This window comes from Cervus canadensis, chromosome 28, assembly GCF_019320065.1.
Source record: "Cervus canadensis isolate Bull #8, Minnesota chromosome 28, ASM1932006v1, whole genome shotgun sequence".
Lineage (NCBI taxonomy): Eukaryota > Metazoa > Chordata > Mammalia > Artiodactyla > Cervidae > Cervus > Cervus canadensis.
Genome location: NC_057413.1, coordinates 26,171,200 through 26,189,549, shown reverse-complemented (window position 1 = coordinate 26,189,549; position 18,350 = coordinate 26,171,200). Strand labels below are relative to the sequence as shown.

Below are 18,350 nucleotides of genomic sequence, written 5' to 3'. Positions count from 1 at the left end.
GTTGAGACGTATTCCCTCTACACTGACTTTGTTTAGCATTTTTTATCAAAAATGGGTGTTGAATTTTATCAAATATTTTTTTCTGCCTTCTAGTAAAATGATCATGTTTTTATCTTTCATTTTGTTAATGTGGTGTATCACATGGATTGATTTGCAGATGTTGACACTTGCATTCCCTAAATATATACTGTTTATCATGGTGTATGATCTTTTTAATTCATTGTTGAATTTGGTTTACTAATATTCTTTTGAGAGATTTTGGATCTATGCTTAGCAGGGATGTTGTCCTGTAATTTTCTTTTCTTGTGTTGTCCTTGTCTGGCTTTGGTATCAATGTAATGGTGGCCTCATTTATATTTTAGAAGTGTTCTCTCTTTTATTTTTTGGAAGAGTTTAGTAGAATTAATACAGAGTCTTCCTTGAATGCTTAGTGAAATTCATCAGTGGAAGCATCCAGGTCCTGGATTTCTTTTTTTTGTTGGGAGGTTTTAAATTACTGAACTAATCTATTTATTACTAATTGGTTTTTCAGGTTTTCAATTCCTTAATGATTCAGGTTTGGAAGGTTGTACATTTCTAGGAATTTATCCATTTTTCTATATTTCCAAACATTGGCATAAAATTGTAGTATTCTCTTATCATCCTTTGTGTTCATGGTATTAGTCATAACATTTCCTCTTTCTTTCCTGGTTTTATTTATTTGAGGCCTCTCTTTTTCTCTATGAGTCTAGCTAAAGGTTTCTCAGCTTTATTACTTTAAAGAAGTAGTTTTCAATTTCATTGATCTTTCAATAGTCTTTTAGTCTCTATTTTCTTTATTTCTGCTCTGATCCTTGTTACTTCCTTCCTTCTAGAAGCTTTGAACTTTGTTTATTCTTCTTTATCTAGTTCCTTGAGGTGTAAAGTTAGGTTGTTTATTTAGATTTTTCTTGTTTCTTGAGGTATGCAGTAAAAATGACTATTAACTTTCCTTTTAAAACTGCTTCTGCTGTATTCCATACATTTTGGTATACTTCATTTCCAGTTTCATTTATTTGAAAATTTTAAAAATTTCAATTTTGATTTCCTCATTGATCCATTGGCTGTTCACTAGAATATTATTTAATCTCCACATATATGTTTTTCTTCCGGTTTTCTTCTTGTATTTGATTTCTGGTTTTGTGCCATTGTGACCAGCAAAAATGCTTTGTTTCTGACTGCTTTGTAGTTTCTCTTTCTTTCTTCTCTTGCTTTTTATTGATTTTGATTCATGACTTTTTTTAGTAGTGTGCTTAAATTCATTTCTTTTTATCTTTTGTGTATTTACTATAACTGCTTGCTTTGTGGTTACTATGAAGCTTATATATAATAACTTACATTTGTAGCAGCCTATTTAAATTTGACAATAACTTAAATCTGAATGGGCTTCCCTGGTGGCTCAGAGGTTAAAGCGTCTGCCTACAATGTGGGAGACCTGGGTTCAATCCCTGGGTCGGGAAGATCCCCTGGAGAAGGAAATGGCAACCCACTCCAGTATTCTTGCCTGGAGAATCCCATGGATGGAGGAGCCTGGTGGACTACAGTCCATAGGGGCGCAAAGAGTCGGACATAACTGAGCGACTTAACTTTCACTTTCTTTTGCTTTAAATCTGAATGTATTCTAAAGCTCTACCTTTTTATCTCCCTCATGTTTTATGTTTTCAATGTGACATTTTGCATCTTTTCATCTCTCGCTTCTCAACCAATTATTGTAGTTAGTCTTTTTTTTTTTTTTTTTACTACTTTTGTCTTTAATCTTTTTGCTTTAGGAGTGGTGAATCAACTACTTTTCTGTATATTTGCCTTTACCATTGAGCCTTACACTTTTAAGTTTATACTTGTTTTCTTTTTACTAGTTAGCAAGAAGTCCCTATTTTATATATTTGTATATATATATATATATATGCTAACATACACATACATATATATATATTATATATGTATTGTTGTTGTTGTTAAGGCCAGTTTAGTTCTGATGAAATCCTTTAGCTTTCCTTCTCTGGAAAACTTTTTATCACTCTTTCAATCCTGAATGACTGTGGCCAGGTAGAGTATTGTTCGTTGAAATTTTTTTTCCTTTCAGCACTTTGAATAACTTTTCCCTTCTAGAAAGTTAGTGCTAAAAAATCTGATTATCTTATGGGGGCTACCTTGTATGTAACTCTTTTTTTCTCTTGCTGCTTCTATGATTCTCCCCTTGTCTTTAACTTTTAATATTTTGATTATATGTGTTTTGATACTGAATTTTTCCCAACCCAGGGATTGAACCCAGGTCTTGTTGCAGGTGGATTCTTTACCAGCTGAGCCACCAGAGAAGCCCACGGATCTCTAAGGATTGATCCCACGGATCTCTAAGGATTGATTTATTTAAACTACCAGGTTCCTAGATCTGGATATCAGTTTCTTCCCTAGGTTAAATAAGTTTTTAGCTATTTTTTCTTCAAATAAAGTTTCTGTCCCATTCTCTCTTTCTTTCCTCCAGGAGTCCTAGAAGCAAATGTTAGTCTGCCTGAGGTTGTCCTATAAGTTCATTAGCTGTCATCACTGTTTTCCCTCTTTTTTTTTTTTTTTTTCTTCTCCTTTTGCTTCTCTGATTAGGGGAGTTGCTCTGGTCTTTCTCCCAGTTCACTGATTCTTTCCTCTGTTTCACCTCTTCTGCTGCTGAACCTCTTGTATGCATTTTTCAACTTAGATATTGTATTTCAGATCTGTGTGTTCTTTTAATTTTCTTCTCTATATATTTTTATCTTTTGGTTGAAGTTCTTACTATGCTCATCTATTTAACTCCCAAGTTTATGAGCATCTTTTTTTTTTAAACGTATTTTAAGATGTGAGAGTGTCTTTCCATATTTCTTGTAGGATTTTTTTTTTTTTAAGTGAGCAACAATCTCAGACATGCAGATGACACCACTCTTATGGCAGGGTGTGAAGAAGAACTAAAGAGCCTCTTGATGAAAGTGAAAGAGGAGAGTGAAAAAGTTGGCTTAAAGCTCAACATTCAGAAAATGAAGATCATGGCATCCGGTCCCATCACTTCATTGCAAATAGATGGGGAAACAGTGGAAACAGTGGCTGACTTTATTATTTTGGGCTCCAAATTCACTGCAGATGGTGACTGCAGCCATGAAATTAAAAGACGCTTACTCCTTGGAAAGAAAGTTATGACCAACCTAGACAACATATTAAAAAGCAGAGACATTACTTTGTCAACAAAGGTCTGTCTAGTCAAGCCCATGGTTTTTACTGTGGTCATGTATGGATGTGAGAGTTGGACTATAAAGAAAGCTGAGTGCAGAAGAATTGATGCTTTTGAACTGTGGTGTTGGAGAAGACTCTTGAGAGTCCCTTAGACTGCAAGGAGATCCAACCAGTCCATCCTAAAGGAGATCAGTCCTGGGTGTTCATTGGAAGGACTGATGTTGAAGCTGAAACTCCAATCCCTTGGCCACCTGATGCAAAGAGCTGACTCATTGGAAAAGACCCTGATGCTGGGAGGGATTGAGGGCAGGAGGAGAAGGGGACGACAGAGGATGAGATGCTTGGATGGCATCACCGACTCGATGGACATGAGTTTGAGTAAACTCTGGGAGTTGGTGATGGACAGGGATGCCTGGCATGCTGCAGTTCATGGGGTTGCAAAGAGCCAGACATGACTGAGCAAGTGAACTGAACTGAACTACCTTTGTAATGAGTTTTTTCCTTTTTCTTTCATTTGGAACACATTCCTCTATTTCTTCATTTTGATTGACTTTCTGTACTGGTTTCTATGTATTAGCTGAAACAGCCACCTCTTCCTGTCTTGAAGTGTTCGCCTTGCGTAGGACATGAACATTACAGCAATGTCATCACTTTACATAGAAAAATCTCAGTTTCTATTTATATTGGCTCTCAAATCTTTTTAAATTGTATTTTGTTTAGTCAAGATTTTAGCATTTTAAGGGCTCTTTTGCTAATTTTTCTGGAGGATCAATTCATAAAATTTACAAAATTCAAGCAAAATGTTTTGCAAGTATTTATGATGTTTATTCCAATCTATATTGAAAGAAGTGTTAGTTGCTCAGTCATGTCTGACTCTTTGTGACCCCATGGACTGTTGAGGCTCCTGTACCCATGGGATTTTCCAGGCAAAAATACCAGAGTGGGTTGCCATTCCCTTCTCCAGGGGATCTTCCTGACCCATGGATCAAACCCAAGTCTCCTTCACTGCAGGCAGATTCTTTACCATCTGAGCCACCAGGGAAGCCAATTTATATTAAAAACAGCTTCTAAAGTTATCTGTGAAGTGTAATTGGCCTGTTTTCATTTTGTCTTTACAAATGCATTTGATATAAAGCTTCATGGAAACTGGAGCTGTTTGTTGACAGAAAGAATGGAGTTCCCGGGAGCAAGAGACTAGGGCCTATGGGAGAGCAGGAGGGCCCCAGACATTTGGAGGTCTATGATTCTCAGGCCTCTAATACACTTTCAAATATGAACTTATGGAAGCATCAGAAACAGAGAAAAATGAAAAGAGTTTAGGGTATGTTAATTTTGGTAAATTTACCAAACTGGTCATTGGTACATTGGTTCCTCTGTAAACCAGGTTTTGGTAGATTGGGTTCATTACATTAACCTGCATCTTTTCTGGATCACAGAAAGTAATCTATAGGCCCTCTGAAAAGGTAACTTCCAAGGCAGCACCATGAATATCATGTCATGGCACTCTGCTGCTTAAATTCCTTCTGTTTTTCTTGTTAAAATGATGAAAATCCAGGCAACTTCAATGGTACCATGATCAAATCTCACAGACCATAGGGTACTTGAATCCCACCCTCTAGCCATACCAAACCACAGGTTGTGAATGGTCCTTGACTCCTCAGCCCCAGTCTTGCCAAACTTCTGTGTCTGCACTCAGGTTTGTGTCTTTGCCTGGAATGATCACAGCCTATCTTCCAAGCCAACATTTCCTCTGAGAAATGCATCTGAAAAGCCTTTCTTTCAACCGTTTCATGACCTCTACACCATTAACTCCCCATCCTCATTATCTTGACAAATTATTATTTGTGAAGTAATTCACAAATAATCATCACCTCCTAGGTCTGTGTTGCCAACCCCTTCCAAGAGAAGAGAAAATAACTGAACCAATGGTTATCATTATCTGTAGTTTTAAATGTCCCTTGAAGCTTGACCACCACAGTCTTGTCTTTAGTCGGTAGTATCTGACATTCTCCTTAGTGGCTGTTGCAAACTTTTTTCGCTTTTATTTTTCCCATTTATTTCTCCCCTCCAACGTGTGGACTTCTAGAAGCCAGGATCTATGTATTTTCATCTTTGGAATCCAGGACATTAACTTTGGAAGGGTATAAAAATATTGGTAACTGACAGCAACCACCATCTAGGGTTGCTGGCTTTGGGGGAAGGCAGACAAAAGCCACTAGAGACCAAAGCACATAGATGTATCAGAGCTCAGACACAGGGGGACTCCTGATAATGGGGGCTTAGGAAAGTAGGGCACTCAGGCATGTGGAACAGGACAGGGTTTTGACATTTGGAAGAAGCTACAATGAGGAATGGGCAGTCCCTCTTCCTCTAAATCAAATCAAGATGTGTGACATATAACCTTGGACTCTCTGTCATTAACAGTCTATGAAACTCACAAACTTGCAATCACTTTCTTCTTCTTTCATCAATTTTTAGATTCTGTTTTGCACTCAGTTTCCACATTTATGAGACCACTGAGAAGAAGACCAGGTTCTGAGATCTGAAATTATAGTTAAAATGGCAGTTCTCTGCAAGGGTACTCATGGGGTTCAGAGAGGGAAAATGCAGTGGATTCATGATCAAATATGGCTAATGATCTTTCCCCTCTGTTTTTCTCCAAAATGAGGTAGGAGTTAGGGATCTGAAACCACAATGATTCTGTCATCTGAATAGAAATGAGAAATAAGACTTTGTTAATGACCTCAGGAAAGATGAACTGACTACTGCTGGATTAAAAATCAGTGTGTATGCGCTGAGGAAACCAGATCTGAAAGAGACACGTGCACCCCAATGTTCATCGCAGCACTGTTTATAATAGCCAGGACATGGAAGCAACCTAGATGCCCATCGGCAGATGAATGGATAAGGAAGCTGTGGTACATATACACCATGGAATATTACTCAGCCGTTAAAAAGAATTCATTTGAACCAGTTCTATGAATGGATGAACTGAGCCCATTATACAGAGTGAAGTAAGCCAGAAAGATAAAGACATTACAGCATACTAACACATATATATGGAATTTAGAAAGATGGTAATGATAACCCTATATGCAAAACAGAAAAAGAGACACAAGAAATACTAGAACAGACTTTTTGACTCTGTGGGAGAGACGGTGAAGGAGTGGGATATTCCATAAGAACAACATCGTATAGGGGTTTACTAGGGTAAACAGATACCAGCCCAGGTGGGATGATGAAGACAAGTGCCGGGCCTTTGGTGCACTGGGAAGTGACCCAGAAGGAGTCGGAGTGAGAGAGGGAGGTGGGAGGGGGGATCGGGATGGGGAATACGTTGTAAATCTATGGCTGATTCATATCAATGTATGACAAAACCCACTGAAATGTTGTGAAGTAATTAGCCTCCAACTAATAAAAAAAAAAAAAGATGCAATTCCAAAAAAAAAAAAAAAAAATCAGTGTATGCATCTCACCATAGTTTGCAGTAAACATCTACAAATTATATCTGTTTTCATGAAGTGGTCCTACGATGTATGTATTCTTTCTGCTAATGAGGCAAACCTAAGTCTTTCAGAAGTGAAATATCTTATACATGGTCACTCTGTTACTAATTTGATTCTTCCTTTAGATCTGGTATAATGTGATTTTAAAGAGATAACTTTGTGCAAAGAGAAAAGACTTTCTATATGTCATAAAAATTTTCTATAATGGATTACCTAAGTGTTCCTATAGGGGACATAAATAAGTAACTTCACAAAGATTTGGAAAAATTTAAGGATAATGGCTTGACAATTTTATATTAAAGGGAAATAATATTCTGAGGAGAAATAATTCTAATGATATTATTACTGGTATTAAGGAGGTCACGGAAACTTTCATAATATACAATGAATGTTGCTTCCTGAATTGAATGCAGAATAGGGTCTTGGATGGCCCTTCTGGACAAGGTGATTATTACTTTCACAGTTAACCCCACTGACCAAGTACAGATTCCAGTGGATGCTGACCAAAGAAGATGATTTCTCCCTGAATTTTCACAAGGACGTAGTTCACAGCTTTTATCTTCCACTCTGAGGGAACAGAGGATGTACCATGAGAGTTTCCCTACAGTGACCCTGACCCATATCAATGACTGTTTCTAGATCCCACCATCTACTCAAGGGGGATACACACTGCCTCATCCTAAGCTCCCTGCCTCCGCAGGGTGATTCAGGTAAATACTTGGAATCAGACCAGGCCAGGCCAGCAGTGACTACCCTGAGTAACTCAGCAGAGATAAGGACAGTGCAGAGAACTCTAGAAAATGTAGAGAATGTTACCTGGCTTGGGGGAAGCAGCAGGCAGAAGCCCAAGCCACAGCGTTGCAGATGAGGTTGTAGCCAATCAGAAAAAGGATTTTTTAAAAAATTTTTTTTTTTTTGGTCATACATTGATATGAATCAGCCATAGATTTACACGTATTCCCCATCCCAAAAATATACAAGCAACTCCTGCAGCTCAATTCCAGAAAAATAAATGACCCAATCAAAAAATGGGCCAAAGAACTAAACAGAAAAAGGATTTTAAGCTGACACACGTTGCCAGTTAAAAAGTCTGTGTGAAGAGGCCTGTGAGGACAGGGTAATCCCCAGGTCTAAGGCTGCCTTCACTGCAGGGCCTGGAAAAGGGCGGAGGGAACTTTCTCCTTAGGACAGGAGGGAGGGGAAGGGTCAGAAGCCTCTGTTTATTCCTAGAGACCCTGTGGTGGACCTGAGGGAACTGAGACACCTTCAGAATCCCTCTCTGACTGTTCTTTGTTGCCCCACAACCCAGTTACTGGTCTGAGCTTGATGGTCCTATTTTATGTTTTCATCCTACCCTAGAACCCTCCTTATTCTGGAGCTACCCTGGTCCTGAGTGCACCACAGCAGGTGGAAGCCCAGTGACAGATTTCCCAGTCTCAGGGGCCCTGGGGCTATGCACCTAATTCAGAATATTGAACTAACTCATTGCCTTCATGTGCAACTAAGGGGAACTTCTTGTCATTGCCTCTTCCCTATTTCTTTTAGGCTGGTAAACTCTTTATATTCTGCTTTTAGATCCTCTCCTCTTTTCTGAAAGAAGAACCTAAAATTCAGGAAAGACAGAGAAAAAGAGAGAAATGAGAGGGAGAGACACTTATTTTCTTGTTCATTGATATATGCCAGACACTGTTCTAATTGCTCTATAACCATTTTTTTTCCTAATTGCTCTATAACCATTTTATACTCTCCCTAGACATGGGCAAGACAAATCTGATAAATAAGATGTTTATTTAATAAAGCACATTGATACTTCTGCCATTGAGATTTGATTCTTAGGGCTGGCACGGCTCTCTAAACATCTGCTCCCTCATCAACGGAATTCAAGCCCCAGGAAATGCTTCTTCACAATTTTGCTCTCTGTCCTCAAAACTGAAGTTGACAATATCTTAATGCTTTAAATGTTAGTGGACTGTGCCTTTGCACAAACAGATTGTTCAGGAAGGATTTCAGTGGCTGAAGATATTTTAAAAGAAAAGTCAAATTAACTTTCCAAATACTTCGACTCAAAAAGCATAAATGCAATAGATTCTCTTCTTTTTTATATGTGTTAGTTGCTCAGTCGTGTCTGACTCTTTGAGACCCTATGGACTGACTGTAGCCCATCAGGCTCTTCTGTTCATAGAATTCTCCAGGCAAGAATACTGGAGTGGGTAGCCATTCCTTTCTCCAGGGGATCTTCCCAACCCAGGGATCGAACTCAGGTCTCCTGCGTTGCAGGTGGATTCTTTACCATCCGAGCTACCAGGGAAGCCCTAGATTCTTATGTAATGAAAAATCACTTGCCAGCAGGGCTGGCTGACAATTTTCAAAAGTTTTGGCCATGCCCCATGACATGCAGGATCCTAGTTCCCCAGAGATTGAGCCCACACTTTCTGCAGTACAGGGGAGAGTTTTAATCACTGAACTGCCAGGGAGGTTCTATTGTCAATTTTTTTTTGCTTGTCTTCTTGTTCCACATATTAACCTGATATTGCCAACAGTTACACATGGCAGCTGAGGAACATTCTGTAATATTAAACATGTGATATTATCCTTAAGTTTGTATATATGAAGGTCTAGATATAAAATGCATGAAACATAATTCACATTTTATAGAGAAATCTTAGGCAAAAAGGTTCAGTATTTTGTTGACTCTCATAAAGCACATCAATGGTAGAACTGCAGCTCAAAACCATTTCCTTCAAGAACTCTGTTCTTCCCACCCACAACTTAGGGATCTTCAGGGTCTCTAAGACAATAAAAGTAAACATCTCTGTGACAATAATTTTATTCTCTGAAATATGATCCCCACTTATTTTCCCTTGTGGCTCAAACAGCAAAGAATAATCCTCTTGCAATGCAGGAGACCTGGGTTTGATTCCTGGGTCATGAAGATCCCCTGGAGAAGGGAATGGGAAACCACTTCAGTATTCTTGCCTGGAGAATTCCATAGACAGAGGATACTGGTGGGCTACAGTCCATGGGGTTGCAAAGAGTGGGACATGACTTATCAACTAACACTTTCACTTTTATTTTCCCTTACCCCAAATTCCAAGAACAATAGGTTTTAAATAAATATCACAGAAGTATCTACTCTTGAATAATTTTTTTTTCATTCTTTAAACTCCTAAGGCATTCAGTATTCAGATATTTTATAACTGAGATATTTTCATCCCAATCCAGTGTAATTTGATTAGGACACAGTGCCAGTCATTAGATTAAGAACCTTCAAAAAAAGATGTCTACCCAGAAACAGATGAAGTTTTTCAGCTCCACTCCTGATTGGTCCCTTTTCTAGGGACTCTCCAATCCTGCCATACATGGAAGCTGTCACAGGCTTTTATTCTGTGAAGTGGGCTAACCAGATCCATTGGGTTTGAGCTGTGTTGACTACCATTACTTCTTCCTTTGTTCTCAATTATGTCTGGGATGGTGGCTCTGCGGATCCCCAGAGGCCTTTGGACAGCAGCTGTGATGGTGACACTGGTGATGCTGAGCACCCCAGGGACTGAAGGCGGAGACTCTCCACGTAAGTGCAGGGCAGCTGCTCCCCGGCGCCACCACTCTGGGGAGCAGGCTCTGAGGGACCCTTGGGCTGGGGAGTGATCTCAGGATACTGTCTTTCATCACACATTTCTTCCCTTTGGGAATGAGGGCTATGGTACATTCTCATTTCCACCCTCTAAGGACAGTGAAGTCGCTCAGTCGTGTCCGACTCTTTGTGACCCCATGGACTGTGTAGCCTACCAGGATCCTCAGCCCATGGGATTTTCCAGGCAAGAATACTGGAGTGGATTGCCATTTCCTTCTCCAGGGGATCTTCCTGACCCAGGGATTGAACCCGGGTCTCCCGCATTGTAGGCAGATGCTTTACCGTCTGAGCTACCAGGGAAGCATGAGGACAATTGCCCTCCCACAGGTTTAACCCTGGGAATGTTGTAACGGGGAGGAGGAGGCATAGTGTGTATCTACTACAAGTGCCAGGACAAAGTGAGCATGGGTATTTTTATTTAAAGATGTGAATTTCTCCAAAGAAGGCACTGCAGAATCTGTCATTTCAGGGTCCTCCAAGACCTTATCTGGACCTACTACTATGGGTTGGGGATGTGTAGGGCAGCCATGGTCTCTGCAGGCTCAGCATTTGAGGGGAAGACTGTATATTCCTGACTCTCAGTGGAGGGTTTATGGAAGCAAACTTTTGTTTCTTGAGTGGAGCTGCCTGGGTGACCTCAGACAGAATTTTAATCTCAGGTTTCACTGATTTCTGGTCAATTGGTGACTTGAGTGATATTCAGAAACTTGAGGATGGACAGGATTTAGGAAAAAGGAGAACATAAAAAGAGAAATATATGTATATATATATATATATATATATATATATATATATATATACACATATATATATATATGATTATATATTAGCTTTAATCTAATTTGAAAGTCCATACTCTTTCCATGAATAAACTGTCCTTTTTAGGACTGGAGGGTTGCTGGTCCCTTCAAACTACACAGGAGTCGGGTGCGGGTGGCAGAAACTCAAGAGTAAGCCAAGGCGTTGTAAGGACACTTTGCTGGGGACCAAGAGAATACACCTGTCAGGAGGACAAGCTTAATTCTACAGGTCCTTTGTCATCCCTTGAACTCTCCTGCTCTCGTTTGTCTCCGAGGTTCCCAGGAGTTCAGGGTAAAATGGGATTTCATGTGAGAATCTTTAAGTACAGAGATGGATGCAAAATCAACCTGCCGCCTCGTTTACTTGGTTCCGAGCCTCTAGGGTCACAGGTCCTAGGGCTCCCTCAGCGACAGGCCTCCTCACATCCTGGAAGCCCTCAGAAGGGGCGAGAAGCCTGGGGAAGGGCCGCTGGAGAACCTGGGTTCGCAGCAGAAGGCACAGGGCCGGGCCGGAGCGGAACCTGGGGTTGAGCGGCGGGTTTCAGGTTTACGGACCCAGCTGGCGGCGGCCGGCACCTCCCCACCTGGCCGAGCGGCCGCCGCGTGGGGCTGTGCGGCTGAGGCCTGACCGAGCGCTGTCTCCCCGCAGAGGATTTCGTGCACCAGTTTAAGGGCCTGTGTTACTTCACCAACGGGACGGAGCGGGTGCGGCTCGTGACCAGATACATCTACAACCAGGAGGAGTTCGTGCGGTTCGACAGCGACGTGAACGAGTACCGGGCGGTGACCCCGCTGGGGCGGCCGTACGCCGAGTCCCTCAACAGCCAGAAGGACATCCTGGAGCAGACGCGGGCCGCGGTGGACACGGTGTGCAGACACAACTACCAGGGGGAAGCCCCCTTCACCTGGCAGCGCCAAGGTGAGTGCCGGCCGCCCTCCGAGGGGCCCGCCCTCCACCCTCTGGGACTCCGCGCGGGGAGGGGGCTGAGTCCTCCGGGGCGGGGTCCCCAGGCCCGCGGAGGGGACAGCGAGGCGCCGAGGGACAGGCGACCGAGGGCACAGCGTGTGCGGCGGGGCATCGAATCTGGCAGCCCTGGAGCCTTCCCTGCAGAGGCGGCCCGGCCTGCCCGGTGTGGGTCACCTCTCCAACGCCCCGTCCTGTGCTTTTGTTTCCACCCATTCTGCATCTCCCCGCCTGGTGCCTTGGGCGTATTTGCTTCCTGGAGGCCTGACAGCCCAGCCTGGTGGCCTTAGGGTTACTTCCAGGTGCTCTTAGGGCAACTTGAACTCGTGGTGAAGTATTACAGTCATGAAATAATAACATTTTCACTTTTTGGTTTCAAATTATTATTCACCATAATCCTGGTTTCTCACATGGATATCACTATATCACTGGGCCTGGAATGCTTTCAGCCAAGGGACTGTCTTAATTATCCCTGTGTGCCTAGTCTGACACACTGGCGGGTAGTATGAACTCCATAAGACTTTGTAAAATTAATGAATAAATGTACTTGGCTGCCCATCCACTTAGGCTCAAGAGAAACAGAAAGGTAAATAGGGCTTTAAAAATGACTTTATCAATTATTCTTTACTATTTTGCTCAATGCTTTAAAGCAAATTCTTATTGACTTGAATGGATTTAGAATTTGTGAATGCAAAGTCTGAGGGAAAAAGTGTTTGCTAAAAAAAGCCCCCAACCTTTGAATGGTATTGTAAGAGAGAGTTTTAATTTCTTAGAAAAGGTCAACAAATGGCATAGTAGAAAGACTGAAGTTTTGGGATAAATAAAGTAATGCCATTAAATTACTGAATAAACATTATTTCTAGTTTCTTTTGGCCTAAACCCTGCCTTTGCTCCCTTTCCCTCTCCCCTCCCAACATTTCCATCCACTTCAGGAATTATACCCATTTAATAAGCAACTAGTTCTAGACAATTATCTTACCAAACACCATCTATATTATGCTACTTCATTTCACAACTACCTTAACAATTAGCATCACCACTTTATATACACTATTGTTGTTGTTCAGTCACTCTGTTATGTCTGACTCTTTGCGACCCCGTGGACTAATATTGGTACATAATAAACAGCTTAAGTAATTACATCATAGTTATTCCCTAAGTTGTGTAGTGTTCCCCAAATACAGAACAGTCATCATGCTCTTTACTACATGTGTATAGCATCTAACAGAAGCAAAGCCTCTATTAAAGCCAGTTATGACCAGAAGCAGCGGTATGAGTCTGTTTCTGCCTAGTTTCAATGCTAGTGGGATGAAATGATATATTCAAGGGGCTGAAAAATCCCTGATTAATCCCTAGTTTGACCCCAGTGTTATCTATACATGTTCACATAACTTTTAGCTTACTTTACAGTCTTGCCGCCTTCTTCATCCTAATGTCACTGAATACTTATATTGAGGGCAGGAGGAGAAGGGGGCAACAGAGGATGAAATGGTTGGATGGCATCACTGACTCAATGGACATGAGTTTGAGCAAATTCTGGAAGATAGGAAAGGATTAACTGAAGCCTGATGTGCTGCAGTCCGTGGGGTCACAGAGTTGTACACGACTTAGTGACTGGACAACAACTTATATTTTTGTTATTTCAGTTCTTTTTCATAAAAAGTATTCTAACATTTTCTCTTGAACTCGTGCCCTCTACTTTTACTTCCAATCTGTTTAAGATGAACAGATTTTATAAGTCCATATAGCTGATTATGACTTCAGTCAGAGCCCACGAAGAAGAGCCTGATCAAGAATCAAGACCAAACCAAAAGCATGCTTCCTTCCAGATGATGGCTCATGAATGACATGTAATTGTGGTAATGAGACTGCCTGCTCACCTCAGCAAGTCACAGTTAAATGTTTATATAACATTCTCATTAACTCAGGCCAACTGCTGCAAGAATCTCAGAATATTTTCTGTAGAGAATACATGCGATAATGTCTGATTTCAGAACAAGACAGTTATTCTTAATAGCAGGGGAATGGACTAGTATAGGGAGCTAGCAGTTAGACTCACTTGAATATTAAAAGAAAAATAGGGAAAAAAGAGGAAATGAGAGAACATAACATGTTATCAAATAACTAAACCACACGTGAAATATTTACTATGGTTTCAGGCTAAGAGAATGAGAGAGATTCAGTACAATGCCTAGAGAAATAAGGGGTAAGGTGTGTTAAAGAATTTGGGAGGTATGTTGCATTTGATGATGAGTAGGAACCTGAGAAGATAAAGGAATTGATACATAGTCAAACATTTTATCATTGTTACTTGTTTTTAAAGTCCCCTTTCCTTTACTTCAAAAATTACAAACTTTTAAAATAACATTCCTTTTTTGTTTGTTTCTGTTACTAGATTGCAAGTTCTGTGAAGTCAGGGGCCATATTCTTGTGTATCATTGGATTCCCTGTGCTTGTCAAATTTATGTTTGTTGATTGGATTAATAAATGAATCAAGGAATGAATAAAATGTAGGTGGCATATATGATGTGGAGATGGAAGTTTACATATCATTTGAAATTATATATGTAGCTAATTTTATTTATTTATCATTATTATTTTTGGCTGCACTGGGTCTTCATTGCAGCACTTGGGCTGCAAGCAAGATTTCAGTTGTCCCACCGTGGATGGAACCTGTGACCCCTGCATTTGGGAGTGTTGAGCCATCCACTGGATCACCAGGGAAGTCCCTGAAAATTTATGTATCTTAATGTAATTTGTGTGTGTGTGTGTGTGTGTGTGTGTGTGTGTGAAGGGTTCACTGTAGTATGGGATCTGAGCTAAGGTTAGGCTAAAAGATGAGAGAGATGCTTTGTTGACTGGCAACATGTAAGAAGTGCTTTTGCTCTCAAATTTTGTTAATATTGCAGTCTAAGAATTATAGAATTTAGCTTGTTTGAGAAGCATTACTTGTAGGAAGGATGGAATAGTCATTGTTGTCCTACTTTACTGGACATAGAAATGTCTACACTGTCTTAATTCTCAGTCCATGTTGCTGTTCCTGAGGCCATGACTAATGTTGATCATCTCAGCCAGCAGGTGGGAGTCAAAGCTGCTGGATTTTCTCTACTGTGGGGAGCACAGGGACTAAGAGAAAACAGTATCACTGTCCCAGCACAAGTCACCAGTGCTGACCCTGATGGTCACCTTTAATAGGTGGGGGAGAAAACAAGTCCAGGTGTTTTTTTTTTAATTTTTAAAAATTTCACATAGTAGTATAATATGCTGCTGCTGCTAAGTCACGTCATTTGTGTCCTACTCTGTGCGACCCCATAGACGGCAGCCCACCAGGCTCCCATCCCTGGGATTCTCCAGGCAAGAACACTGGAGTGGGTTGCCATTTCCTTCTCCAATGCATGAAAGTGAAAAGTGAAAGTGAAGTCGCCCAGTCGTACCCGACTCTTTTCGACCCCATGGACTGCACCCACCAGGCTCCTCCGTCCATGGGATTTCCCAGGCAAGAGTACTAGAGTGGGTTGCCATTGCCTTCTCCGTAGTATAATATAGCAATTTATAATTTTAAAATGCTCCATCATCAATTAGTATTGACAGAATAACTTCCATAGAGTGATTACAATGATCTCTTGAGACTTAAAAGGAAACTGACCAATGTGTTTATTCAAGTTAATGAAGTGGCCCAGCATGGATCTAAATCCAAGGCTTGGAATCCAAGGATCTTTCTACTCTGGTACCAAGAAAGGACTCCTGCCCATGGGAGATGTGCTGTGTGGTCTCATGTCTTACTGTGTCTTTTCCTGTCTGTTCCTCCCTCAGTGGAACCTATAGTGACCATCTCCCCGTCCAGGACTGAGGCTCTGAACCACCACAACCTGCTGGTCTGCTCAGTGACAGATTTCTACCCAAGCAAGATCAAGGTTCGGTGGTTCCGGAATGACCAGGAGGAGACAGCCAGGGTTGTGGCCACCCCTGTTATTAGGAATGGGGACTGGACCTTCCAGATCCTCGTGATGCTGGAAATGACACCCCAGCGAGGAGATGTCTACACCTGCCGCGTGGAGCACCCCAGCCTCCAGAGCCCCGTCTCGGTGGATTGGCGTAAGGGTGCTTGGTTTCCTTTCATTGTGGGCCCTTCAGGACAGAGCAGAGCTTCCCCGGTCCATGCCCTCTCATCCCTTGTCCCCAGCCTCACTACTGAAATCACAGGACACAAGAGTGCTCATGCCTCCTAGCACAGGCATCAGAAGAACCAAATCACATTGTGTTTTCACATACAGGGAGCTCACTCTACACATCATGGCCCCAGAGCCCAGCCTAGTAGCTCTGTAGAACTGACTGGTGACCACAGTCTTAAGGTCTAAGGTTATGGAAGTGTCCCTGAGAGCAGGGATCCACTTTCACCTTCTCTCACCTGCCCACTGTGTCCAAAGGTCTGTTGGCGGGTCCCTTCTGTGGGGGTGGTCAGAATGGAGAGCCAGTTTCCCCTGACATCTCCACCCCCTATACCTCAGACTAGACCTCAAGCTTCCTAAAGGGACACTGTGAGATGTGGGGACAAACGCTGACTCTCAGGCTCTGCTTCCCAGGGGCACAGTCTGAATCTGCCCAGAGCAAGATGCTGAGTGGTGTTGGGGGCTTCGTGCTGGGGCTGATCTTCCTCGGGCTGGGCCTCATTGTCCATCACAGGAGCCAGAAGGGTAAGGAACTCTGGGGAAATGGGAAGATGGGCTGTGATTGAGACCCTCTGTTCAGGAAAGCCTCTGCCTCTAGATGTAGCTCTTTCCTCCTGATCCTGAAAGGAGGAGGTGAGGCTGGGGGTGGGAGATAATGAACAACCTAGGGCGACATTGGAATCTGACTTTACTGGTTTGAAAGGGTAGCCCTGCCACGGAGATGACAGGTGCAATTTATTCTAAGACTTCCTTAAAGTTCATCATTGTCTCGTGGGCTCCTTTCTGAAAACTTCCTCCTTTCCTTCTAGTGACAGCTTCATTCATTTGGGGGAATTTTAGCTTAGGGCAGTTAAGTCCTGTGGTCAATGGATAAGAAAGAAATGCATTTCCCCTTGAGTTGCTAATCTCATTTCTCTTTGGGGTGAGTAAGGCAGTGGCTGTTTGTGTCATGAGATCTTTTGTAGGACACTGTGGGCCCCTACCAGCAGGTGCTCTATTTCTGTTCTGTGTCAGTGGGGATTGTAGGGACAGGTAAAGGAGGGAAGGGTGTGAGTTGAGTGTGCCTGGGTGCAGGGTCTCTTTCATGACCTGTTCCCTGTTATGGAATCAAGAGTTAGGGAAGAAGTTTATGTAGGAAGTTCTGTAATCAACTCCTGAAGTTGTTCCCCAGAACCAGGCCATAACTTTGATGGCATCTTTCTGTGAAACTTGGAGCCAGAGCTCTGGTTTGAAAGATGAACACCAGGATGCTGCCCACTTTGTGCCATGTGTTGGTGGCTACTGCCTGTGGGCATTTATAAGTGATTGAATGTGGTGGAAAGAAGGTGAGCTATCATTAAATCTACTAAAAATAAAAATCTTCATATCCCCCAGAAGGACAAGAGCTGCTCCCTGGCTTCCCATGCCTCCTTGTCAGGTTGAAGTGTGGGTCCTGTGTGCTGATCACTCTCTCTCTTCTACAGGGCTCATGCGCTGACTCCTGAGGATATTTTGGGATTGGTGTTTGCTCTTCTATAATGCGTGTCTGTCCTTGCCCGGAATTCCCAGATGCCTGTCAGCCTGTCCCACTCTGAGATCAGAGTCAATCACCAGGTCATTTCCCATGGCCATCCCCCAACCAAGGATCTGGCTGTGATGCTGCTTCCTCCACTGACCCTGGAGCCTCTGCCTGTGCATTGTCAGCTGCATCTACTCAGACCCCAAGAGCTTCCTCTGCTCCCATTTTTACCCAACAGAGTGTGCAGAAGCACATTGAAATCATTTACCAGGCTGTAGAGTTTTTTTTTTTAATCATAATTAAACATGATTATGAGTTATCTGTACTCTGAACCTCCTTAAATGAGTAGAGGTAGGAACCACTGCAGAATGAAGGAAACTATTTTGGGGTGAACCAGCCAACTGAGGACCAGAAGGAGACTAGAAGCACCACTGTGTGCCATGTAGGGGTGGGTGGACAGAAGAGAAAGAGAATCGACTTTTCTCTCTCTACACCTTTGTCATGTATCTGCATCTCTCTATTTTCTGCATCTTTCTTTCTTACCACTTCACATCATATCACTGTTT

General features: G+C 42.1%; 2 protein-coding genes across 4 annotated transcripts in view; both read left to right on the top strand.

Annotated features, from left to right (window-relative positions):
* LOC122429360 (boLa class II histocompatibility antigen, DQB*0101 beta chain) overlaps positions 1-18,350 on the top strand; it is a 174,375-nt gene that overhangs the window by 102,938 nt on the left and 53,087 nt on the right. The window lies entirely within an intron of this gene.
* The window catches only part of LOC122429363 (boLa class II histocompatibility antigen, DQB*0101 beta chain-like), a 61,335-nt gene continuing 53,087 nt past the window's right edge, over positions 10,103-18,350 (top strand). Inside the window, exons 1-5 of one of the 2 annotated variants that reach the window (XM_043449607.1) lie at positions 10,103-10,290; positions 11,803-12,072; positions 15,931-16,212; positions 16,701-16,811; positions 17,750-18,109. In XM_043449607.1, the coding sequence (XP_043305542.1) occupies positions 10,182-10,290; positions 11,803-12,072; positions 15,931-16,212; positions 16,701-16,811; positions 17,750-17,763 (786 nt within the window). In that variant the 5' untranslated portion in view covers positions 10,103-10,181 and the 3' untranslated portion in view covers positions 17,764-18,109. Of the gene's footprint in view, positions 10,291-11,802; positions 12,073-15,930; positions 16,213-16,700; positions 16,812-17,749; positions 18,110-18,350 lie in introns of those variants that run through there. The other variant, XM_043449608.1, reaches the window with a different exon arrangement.